The sequence below is a fragment of the Anoplophora glabripennis genome, unplaced genomic scaffold (assembly GCF_000390285.2).
Source record: "Anoplophora glabripennis isolate ALB-LARVAE unplaced genomic scaffold, Agla_2.0 scaffold17, whole genome shotgun sequence".
Taxonomy (NCBI): domain Eukaryota; kingdom Metazoa; phylum Arthropoda; class Insecta; order Coleoptera; family Cerambycidae; genus Anoplophora; species Anoplophora glabripennis.
The window spans coordinates 2,216,989-2,228,085 of NW_019416231.1; the positions used below are offsets into that span (position 1 = coordinate 2,216,989).

The 11,097-nt window shown below is 36.2% G+C and overlaps 1 protein-coding gene across 3 annotated transcripts in view; it reads left to right on the forward strand.

Annotated features, from left to right (window-relative positions):
• Positions 1 to 10,115, forward strand: part of LOC108917870 (V-type proton ATPase 116 kDa subunit a) — a 43,881-nt gene extending 33,766 nt beyond the window's left edge. For 2 of the 3 annotated variants that reach the window (XM_018724658.2, XM_018724659.2), the window contains exons 4-13: positions 778 to 1,119; positions 1,185 to 1,361; positions 1,416 to 1,628; positions 1,727 to 1,877; positions 4,272 to 4,645; positions 4,701 to 4,810; positions 6,665 to 6,798; positions 6,859 to 7,106; positions 7,166 to 7,391; positions 9,513 to 9,781. In XM_018724658.2, the coding sequence (XP_018580174.1) occupies positions 778 to 1,119; positions 1,185 to 1,361; positions 1,416 to 1,628; positions 1,727 to 1,877; positions 4,272 to 4,645; positions 4,701 to 4,810; positions 6,665 to 6,798; positions 6,859 to 7,106; positions 7,166 to 7,391; positions 9,513 to 9,781 (2,244 nt within the window). Of the gene's footprint in view, positions 1 to 777; positions 1,120 to 1,184; positions 1,362 to 1,415; positions 1,629 to 1,726; positions 1,878 to 4,271; positions 4,646 to 4,700; positions 4,811 to 6,664; positions 6,799 to 6,858; positions 7,107 to 7,165; positions 7,392 to 9,512 lie in introns of all 3 variants that reach the window. The other variant, XM_018724657.1, reaches the window with a different exon arrangement.
• Positions 10,116 to 11,097: the final 982 nt, after the last annotated feature.

Here is an 11,097-nt window from a genome sequence, read left to right on the forward strand (position 1 = left end):
ACCTCGTGCTCCAAATTGACCCGAAAGTAAAAAAATTGTGGTACCATTTCATACATTGCGTTAGCGCAACGCACCTGTAATATAAAGATTTGGGAGGTAATTGAAGTATTACGACATGAGTCATTTTGCGTAAAAAAATTAAAAACAAAAAGATAACTGAAATAATAGAAATTATTTCATACATTAACAATATTGCGATAGTTCTAATTGCATGAATTACTTTACCTGACATTTTTTATCAAACTTAGCGTGGTATATATCATTCGAGTAATTATGGTTAGTACAATGTTGGAGTTCATGCGTAAAAAATAAAAAAAATACATTAACATATTGCGAGGTGGATATTAATTATTATAAGCGGAATCAGATAATAAATCGGACTTCATGTAGCTACCATAATTTTTGTTCGGCATATTATGAGGAATTCAGATTATGCAATCGAAAGTTAAGTAATACTAATACTTGAAAATTGCTTCCTTTGGAAAAAACCGAAACGGTTTAATTTATGTCTTTGAGAACATACGGGATGTTTTAAAACTACAGCGTAATAAGTAAGTAATTGCCCTAAGATTGGATTAGGTAAATGTTTACTCTTTTTCATGTTGTGTATAAATGTAAATATACGAGGTGTTGAAAAATAAGAGTAAAAAAACACACGTAGCGCTTTTAAATCTACGCAAATATATTTTATGGTGTTTGACGCAGATGAACTGGTTACAACTACAGTAAAGATAAAAAAATCATCAATAATTTCTCCATTACTACTGTTCTTTGCAGGCGCACCTCGAAAAAACCGAGGGCGACATCAAAGAGCTCAGCGAGAGCGCCGTCAACTTAAAATCCAACTTCCTGGAGTTGTCAGAACTGAGGCACGTGCTAGAGAAAACGCAAGCGTTCTTCAACGAGCAAGACGAGGCCAATGGTCTCGACACCACACACAAAGCGCTGATTCCGGAAGAGTCCCAGAATGTCTCCATCAGGGGTCATCTGGGATTCGTCGCGGGGGTTATTAGCAGAGAGAGAGTGCCCGGTTTCGAGAGGATGTTGTGGCGTATTTCCAGGGGCAACGTCTTCTTGAGGCAGTCTGAGATCGAGAGGCCTTTGGAAGATCCAGCCACTGTAAGTTTTTATAGTAGACAGAAATATGCTTTGGGTTGGATCAACATCGTCACCATCTTTTCCAGGGTAACGAAATTCACAAAACAGTATTTGTCGCGTTCTTCCAAGGAGAGCAGTTGAAGACCAGGATAAAAAAAGTGTGCGCCGGTTTCCACGCGTCCCTCTACCCCTGTCCCAGTACTCTCGGGGAGAGAAACGATATGCTTAAAGGCGTTCGCACTCGCTTAGAAGACTTGAACTTGGTAAGCGCTTCTGGCGACCCTATAAAAGAGAGGATGAAGGAAAACTTTTTCTAGGTCCTCAACCAAACCAAAGACCACCGTCAAAGGGTGCTCGTGAGCGTGGCCAAGGAACTGCAGAACTGGAGCATCATGGTGAGCAAGATGAAGGCGATCTACCACACGCTGAACTTCTTCAACATGGACGTGACCAAGAAGTGTCTGATCGGGGAGTGTTGGGTGCCCTGTAACGATATCGCCACTGTCCAAAAGGCCCTCGCCGACGGTTCCGTAAGTACCAGTTGATTTTTCCACCGCCACAAGCATGATTTTGTTTACGTGATCCATAACTCTAACGCTTAGGTGATTTTTATTTTTATTTTTGATAGAGTGCATGCGGTAGCTCCATTCCATCATTCTTAAATGTTATTAATACCAACGAGGATCCTCCTACGTTTAACCGAACCAATAAGTTCACTAGAGGTTTCCAAAACCTCATCGATGCGTATGGCGTCGCATCTTACAGGGAGGCCAATCCAGGTACAATCTTATGTTTTACTATTTAGCCTTAATCGGTGTCGGTTGCAGTTTGGAGCGATTTTGACAGTATTCAGTGGGAACAGTACACAGATCTATTTGAAACAGTTGAGGTTTTTTTGAACAAAATTCTTCAAAAGATGTGTTGGTCTAAAGTAGAACTCTGCGATTGAGTATCTTAAAAAGCAACGGAGTTATATGAAGGTAGTTTTATCATTAGGAGTTCCCAAAGTATTGAAACTTTTCTTGTAGAGCACTATTATTATGTCACGATGTTCTTCAGGAGTAACTGTTGCCATTGTTACAGTTTTGCATCACAGCCGTATTTAACACATTGGTATAAGCTGGCCAGGTCATTGAACTAAATTAATGACGAAACGCAAATGGTAGTGTCACGACACATAATAATTAAGTTGGGATAGTACTTCACAGGTTCAAAGGTCGCGTTATACAGTTGGCACACACTTTTCTACAGTGTTTAAAAAAATTTAAAAAATACCTATTTTATCCGAGTTTTATACTTATATCTTGGAACCTATGCATTTTGGAAGAATATTGAAGAGGAAAAAAGGTTTTAGAATTGAATTTTGCACAATATATTGCACGTTAAAACTGTTTAAATTTATTATCGATGTTGTAAAATAGCAATAATTGATTAAAAAAATGCAAAATAATCAAGATGTTTTAGATACACTTTTTAAATATTTTAACGTTAAGTTTGTTATTTATAAATTGTGATGTAATTTTGAAATTATTAAATTTTATAGTGTTCTGAGGATGTCACGATAAGTGACGAAACGTCGACAATTGAGAAAATTTGCTGTTTTTCTTGAAATTTGGCCTCTAATTTTCCCACTATTGACAACAAACTCTTTTTTTTTATTTTTAAACAATTAGATTACAACAAAGTTTATTATTTATGCATTAAATATACTGTATATTTTACCCTATACTATTGCATTTTTTCAATGAAAAAATAAGTTTACGTATATATTTCAACCCTCTGAATATGAATGTGTTAAGTTATAATCATTACAATTATTTAAATAGTTTGTGTTTAAACAAATTTAAAAAAATAATTTTTTTTTTTGGAAATTAATTTTTTTGTTAAACGCAGATAAAATTAAGTAAAAATAGAACTTTAAAATTATAATTTTTTAAAAAAGTAAATTGCAATTTGATAAATGCAATCTATATACCTATTTTAAAAATAAGAAAAATTTACTGTGGCTGTCCTAATCAACCGATTTCAATTTTTCAAAAACCATTTGAAAGGTTGAGCGGTCTTTTCAAGTATCTAGATACTTTATTTGAAGCTGTGCAACATTTTGAAAATTCAAAAATTTTTTTCAAATTTTTTTTCAAAAAATTTTTTTGTGAAAACTATCAAACCGAATTTAATGAAATTTGGTGTGTTGTTTTATTATACTCTAAAGTATTTTTTTGCGAAAATTAAAATGCCCTCGAAGCAAATAAAAAATTAAAAAAAATATCCAGAAAACTTGATTATTTTGCCTTGTTTTCATCAATTATTGCAATTTAGCAACATCGGTAATAAATTTTAACAATTTTAACATACAGTATATTGTGCAGTATTCAATTCTAAAACTTTTTTTCCTCTTCAATATTCTTCCAAAATGCATAGGTTCCAAGATATATGCAAAAAAACTCGGATAAAATAGGTATTTTTTTTAATTTTTTAAACAATTTTGCAATTTTGAACATGTTCCGGACCTCGCCCAGATCTAGGGATCTACACTTTTATTATGTGAGTTGTACTGAAGCTAATCCAGAAAAAAATTGCTCACTTCAACCTCAAAACAGATCCGCCTTGGTGTATAGTTACCATTCCTACCATATTTTGTACGAAAATCGCGAACTGTAGCTGCCAAACTCGCAATAATGGGGAATCCCCCAATTATAAAAACCCAAAACGGCAACCGGCAACCCGGCCTTTTTTGCTCGTTGGCAACACTTTGCCGCTCAAATGGCGCGAAATTCAAATCTTGGGAGAATTTTGGAGATATGCAAGGTGAATAAAAAAAATATTAAATGGAAATTATCCCGATACATACGTTGAAATATAATTGCGCTGAATATTGTCAATTATCATAAATATCTATTATTTTTGCAGCAGTGTGTAGCATAGTGCTTATTTTGAAAAAAAATATATATATACAAATAAAATACGTGACATACAGGATAGCCTACTGGATTTACTGGATTTCTGTTTTAGGAATCCGTATATTTTTCATGACTCTTCAATATTTCAGCAATTGTAAACAATATTACTCTATTCTTTCCAAATTTGTTTGGTCGCAAGACACTCTTAGGCCGACGGGCTATGCTGTACGTCACACTGAGATTCAAATTTGCAAGTGTACGATTTCTTTTCAGGCCTCTACACGATCATAACGTTCCCCTTCCTATTCGCCGTAATGTTCGGCGATTGCGGCCATGCCATCATCATGGCCGTATTTGGCACGTGGATGATTCTGTCGGAAAAAAAAATCGTAGCTATGAAAAGTAAGAACGAAATTTTCAACATATTCTTTGCCGGCAGATACATTATATTCCTCATGGGCTTGTTTTCCTTTTACACGGGTTTTATATACAATGACATATTCTCCAAATCCATGAACATATTCCAGACGCAGTGGTACGTCAATACGTCAAGGTTCTATCCTGAAGACGAGGAGGAACACGAATTTCTCCCCAAAGCCAACTATTACGGTACTCCCTATTTCATGGGAATGGATCCCGTATGGCAGGTAAATCTTCATGTTTTTTTGCTTTTCAGATGTTTAAAAAAAACGTTTTTTGTAGATGGCCAGCAACAAAATCATTTTTTTGAACTCTTTCAAAATGAAATTGTCGATAATCGTCGGAATAGCCCATATGATTTTCGGAGTATGTATGAGCACCGTCAATTTCGTGTGAGTAATTTTTTTTTTCAGGTACTACTCGAGTCGAAAATTATTAGTAGACATTTTACGTCTAATAATATCAAAAAAGTAACTCGAAAGAAGTGACGCTAAGTTGGCAAATTTACGTGTTTCACTTTTTTTACTGCCCACGAAAATCTAGACGACCTATCGGAAAATTAGTCATTTTATATTGTAGGCAATTAAATTACCTACAATTTGAGGTGTCTAAAGTAATTTTCCACCAATTTGTTGACTGTAAAATAAAGGCTGAACACGGAAAAATCAGTTTTCGAAAACTCCACATTGCAAAAAGCGATGGATGCTGATGAAATTTATGGAAGAGACGGTCAATCCAAAGACCAACATATGTGCCAATTCAATTGACCGTGAAATTGTTGCTCTAACTATTTGTTAATTAATTTCATTTGTTTTACAACTAATTGTTTAATTACTAAACTTTAATTGTCCCAGGGTCAGCCAAAAGCTGCTCGGCAATTCGCTCTTTTTGCATTAAAAAGAGCTTATTTTTACGGTAATTAAAAAAAGAGAAATCCCCTACGCCTCTTTATTCCCAAGATAACTTTTTTTAATTACGATATCTATTGGATCCTGTGATTATTAAAGCACAGGACCGTCCGCACTTCTCTTGAAATTTCATCCTATGCTTTAGCCATGATCTGTTTCGTAATTTATACTCGAATAGCCATTGGGCGAGTCCGGTATTGGCAGACCACTCCGCCTGATGTAGAATCGAAGGCGGCGCGCTGGTCGTCAAAGCAAACCTGTATTAGCCTACTAGGTCGTAAATCATTTTTTGCATGGTATTCTATAATAAGTTTGGTGATAAAGAAATTAGGAAACGGATTAGCGAATTAACTAATTGTAAGATATCGAAAACGACAATTTATTGCGTAATTAAAGAAGGAGACATTGATGGTTCATATAATAAACGCGCTAGCAGCAGTAAAAGTTAACGTTAATTAACGATCTGCACGCGCGAGAAGGAGCACCGGGCCCGGGCACGCGCGTGAGCGCTGCCCTTGGCGCACGCGAGGTTTTTGAACCGAATTTTGAACATTCAAGTGCAATACAATGACTACTAATAATTTTTTCACATCTAATTCGACTGGAGTATACGGTGACATTAAAATAATGCTGCAAGCTACACAGGGTGTTGAAGAAACAAAATTCCAAAGATGATTTCTGAGTCGCATTAAAAAAAGTAATGAATTTGAACGAAATTTTACTAATATAATCCGTTCGAACTCGACGCATCTCAAATGATTGAGAGAGTGAATAATCTACAGGGTGATACATTTTTTGTAACCATAAACATCCACAGTTAACTTTAAATTTCAGTTCAATTTCCCGAGTGTATTTGTTGTTGAGTCTGCGTGTCTTCTAATTGTTTCCGCAAATCAGTGATGTCTTTACCGCTTTGCACAACCCAAATAATCCGGGTGAACCCATAAGGGAAAACGTTCCGCTATAGCCGAGATGCAGTATTGGCGTTTTGACGACACTCCGTAAATGAATAACGTGTCAATGAATCCATTTTTGTCATAAACGCGGTACATTGTAAGCGAATTTATTTAACCAAAAGTTACGGTCGAAATTCATTAGGTTTCTGTACCGTTTATTTTCAATATCAATTCATTTCAATTGTTTGCAAAGCCCGGATTGAATTATTTTACAACTATGGAAGGCTGTGATTGCCTTCTTCAATTTAATATCGCCCTGTATAAAGCACAAACCTTTTTCATATAAAAATATGAGATTTGCAACACTATTTTGATGGTATCTGCATTTTTTATCAAACACTGAATGTGTCTCGATTAATCCTTACTACTGAAACGTTTCCAGACATTTCAAGAAATATTCGAGCATATTTTTGGAGTTCCTTCCACAACTTCTATTCCTGGTCTTCCTGTTCTTTTACCTAGTCATCATGATATTCATGAAGTGGGTCATGTATTCCGGAGAACTGGACGGTTGGGGTGAGTATTTCCGTACGTCTTCTGCCATTCCCGATACCGATTAACTTCTGCGATTTCCAGATGAGCTTGTCGTCGATCAACACGGCACGTCTTGCGCGCCATCCGTCCTCATCTACTTCATAAACATGTTCCTCATGGGAGAGAGCGACCCGAATCAGGGCTGCGAGGCGTACATGTACGAAGGACAGAAGTTGGTGCAGATGGTTCTTGTCGTTGCGGCGCTTATTTGCGTCCCAATCATGCTGCTGGGGAAACCCCTCTACGTCATGATGACCAAAGACAAACATGCGAAGTCCAAGACGCTGAAGGTAGGTAACTGTTAGTCTCTGGGTGTGTGAAGGGAGATTCAGAAAAGTGTTTTTTTTAGAATAAGACCAATGGCGATATCAACCAAGGTATGGAAATGGATGAGGTGGAGAACCATCCGGAGGCCAACGGTTCGAAACATCACGAAGAGGAGGAGGAGGAAGAGGAAGAGCCTATTAGTGAAGTGTTCATCCACCAGGCCATTCACACCATCGAATACACTCTCAGTACGATATCCCATACGGCGTCTTATTTGCGTCTGTGGGCTCTGTCCCTCGCTCACGCACGTAAGTTAATTGAACTTGGATACCTTTTGTATTTCTTTTAATATCTAGATTTTTACTTATTTTTCGTTGTTGTCGAGAAAATACATGGATTTCAATGCATTCCAGTCGCTGTAATGCGTTCACGTAAATCTTAAGTGACTTCCACCTCAGTACGGTACACATTTCGAATGTCCCGTAAAAAAATCGAGAGGGTTTAGGTCCGGAGATAGCGGTGGCCGTGCTATTGGTCTTCCTCGTTCAATACACTGTACTTTTGAAATTTATTAGCGTAATCTTGAAAATGAGAACGCGCGGGTATTTATGTACAGTTTAACCCTCAAAGGTCACACTTGGGCTGAGACAGCTTATAGGTCACACTAGTGCGGATTGGGATTTCGCCAAATTTGAAACTTTTCTTTATTTGTTAACGAAAACAACGTATTTATATCAAAACTGGGGAACATTTTCTGAGAAATCGAAAGATGTAATTAGTTTTCAAAAAAAAATAAATTTGTTAATAAAAAATGCGATTACAAAAATTTTTTTCGGAAAATTATTTTTTGTTTTAAATTCGTATTTTTTTTTATAAATAATGGCTAAAGAAAAAGTAAAAAAAGGGTTTTGAAGTTCAAAGTCTATATTTTTAAGAAAATTATATTATATCGATTTTTCTCGGTATTCTCGATATAGGAATTTTTTTAAGTTGTTATTTTTGGCTCCCTCTCTGTAAATTGATGTTTATTTTGCACTCTTTTGTATAAAAATATTAATTTAAACATATTATCCATAAATATTGACAAATACGTGTTACAATTAAATTATTAATGAAAAAAAAAAGTTAAATGTGCAAATTATTAACAATAACTAAATAAACAATATTCTACTCTATTCGACACGTATAATGAGGTGAAAAAAAATCGGAAATTTGCATTTCAATTCAATTATTTCTATCCAGCCACATTTTGGCCCACAGTAAAGTCACACTAGTGCGAATTCGCACCGAACCTTATCCTTTGAAAATTTATTCGGCCTTCTTGGATCCGCCATCTTGAATTTTGCAAAAATGACCTCGGAGTCGTGATCAGCGACCCCGAAAACCCCCGTATACCAAATTTGGCGCTAATGTGTTATTTTTTGAAAATTAGGTCGGCCATCTGAGATCCGCCATCTTGAATTTTGTAAAATTAACCTCTGATCCGTGATCAGCGACCCCGAAAACCCCGGGATACAAATTTTGGCGCGTAACTGTTATTTTTTAAAATTCCTGATATCTGACCTTAATTGACCCGTTTTTTTTTTGAGGTTGGAAAAAGAACCATCAATTTTGCCCGCGGATTCACGTTTGAATATAGAAAAAAACAATTTTTGTGTTTATCCTAGCAATTTTTCGTGAATTTTTGCTATTTTTGACCTGTTTTTTGAGGTTAGGAAATTCCTGTTATGTGATAGCAAAATTTTGACACCGGATTCGTGGTCAGGAAGCAAAAATACTGCGGATAACTTATGTCGCATGAAAAGGACACTACTTTTTTTGTATGGCTGTGTAATAGACTGAGGCCAGCTGTGGTACGGCTCGATAGTTTGGGCTGTAGAAGGAATTATAGTTGTAGGGGAACCCTCAGCAGCTGCTACCGGAGAAAAAAACGGTAGCAGCTAGTGTGACCTTTGATTTTTAACACTGTTATAACAGAAATAAATAAAAAAAAGGAAGTAACACACGATCTTGACTTTTGGATTTAAATTCGATCCGCGAGATTCGAGTATCGGAAGTCTGGTGTTCCGACTTCGAAGCTACGCAACGGCAAAACAAGTTTAAATACAGATGCGACTGATCCGACGAAAGACAGAAGAATGTTATTAATTTATATTTTGTGTGAACATTAAAATTCTTTTAAAAAAATAATAATTTGGTAGGTATTGTAAAAGAAAACGAAATAGGTTTGCATCTGAGATAGCTCCGCCCACTAATGCACTGTTAACACGGGAAGGAAAAGACCGCAATCCTAAACCTCTACGTCTTATTCATTCTAGCGGATTGGTGCATCTTTAACTTATTTTTATCCAATTTCCCTTAAAGTTTGTGCACTTTTCTGTAGGATACCTGTGCAAATAAACAAACGTTAATTGAAAACTTCTTTTCAGAGCTGTCAGAAGTACTGTGGAGCATGTTATTCAACTTGGGACTGACGAACGAAGGTTACATCGGAGTTGCGTTCATATTCGTGTTTTTCGGGGCATGGGCGATTTTCACGGTGGCTATTCTGGTGCTGATGGAAGGGTTGTCGGCATTTTTGCACACCCTCCGTCTGCACTGGGTGGAGTTCATGAGCAAGTTCTATGTCGGCCTCGGGTACGCTTTCCAACCGTTTAGCTTCAAGATTATTTTAGAAGAAGAAGAATCTGGAGATTAAATTTTATTGCAGTTTATCGTTTTATTTGTAGAAAGTGGGTTTACCTGACATCTCCGCTCGATTCGTTTTTAACCATTTTTAAGATGTATATAATTTTCGTTTTTTTTTTCTCTAGCTATATCAGTTTTATTATTTCACTACGCAGCTCATTTGGTTTTGCATGCCAAGGACACAATTATGTTAAAATTAATTATTTTTAGATGCTTGATATGTATTTCAATAAAAAGTGGACCTATATTATTTAGATTACATTGAGGAGGTGTTCGGTAAAAATAAACACTACTAGAACCACCATGTAATTATATCTTGTAAATAAATAGTAATTCAAACATTATTTTGACCTTTTTTTGTCACATTCCCAACATTGAAACACTTAAGAACATGAACACACTACGGACGAGGAAACCTTGTTTGTCCGTGCTTGGAATTTCGGTCCTTCGACAGCCGTTTTATTTTGTACCGGGATGTTTTAATAATCGTCCCGCAGATATTTTAAACATTCAATGATGGTTCCCAATGGACATTAGAGGTTTTGTGAGGTCACGTCTGCAGTCACGTGTCCTATACACAATTTTTTAAACCAGCGAACAGCCCGTAAGTTTTTTATTTCTCGGCCTAGAAAGATGCGGTTTGATTTGCTGGAACATGGCAGAGCTATCTCGATACGCGATCGAACGTCAACTCCGTATAAATAATCGGACCAATTTTCAAGTAAAATGTAATTCACTAGTATTGTATTCGTTTAACTAAATTTTAAAACACTATTAATCAAATATTTCAAATATACTTGAAATCGTTATGAATTGTTGCGGGTTTACGTTCAGATCTAGAGCATCAGTTGATAAAGGTAGGTACTTATAGCGCAAAATAAAGTACTCTGTGGTCAAACCCAAAGACTATAAGAATAAAATGACAAAGTAGGAGAAGGATGGCTATAACGAAGGCGTCTCATAGTCACAGCCCGTTTCGCCCTTCCACAAATAAGATCCACTTCCACTTGTAATTCAGCGACCGGTGGTCATCTTTGTTTTCGTCGTTTGGCTTTTCTTTAATAGATGTCACTACTTATACGATTTCGACTTCGGTATTCCGATATGTTAATACCATCCGTTAACAGAGGGCAGCACAACGCGTAACAAAGAAAACTTTTTACAGTAGCTAGTAGATACCTCTGTAAATCTAGTGACCTTGTTTCCCCTACTCAGAAGTTATTCAAATGGAGTATAGTGTTCAGCTGCATTTAAAGTTCATTTAGTTGTTATTTAAGTATACTTTTTAAAATGACTTAAAAATCCCAAGAAATAAAGCAAAATTCC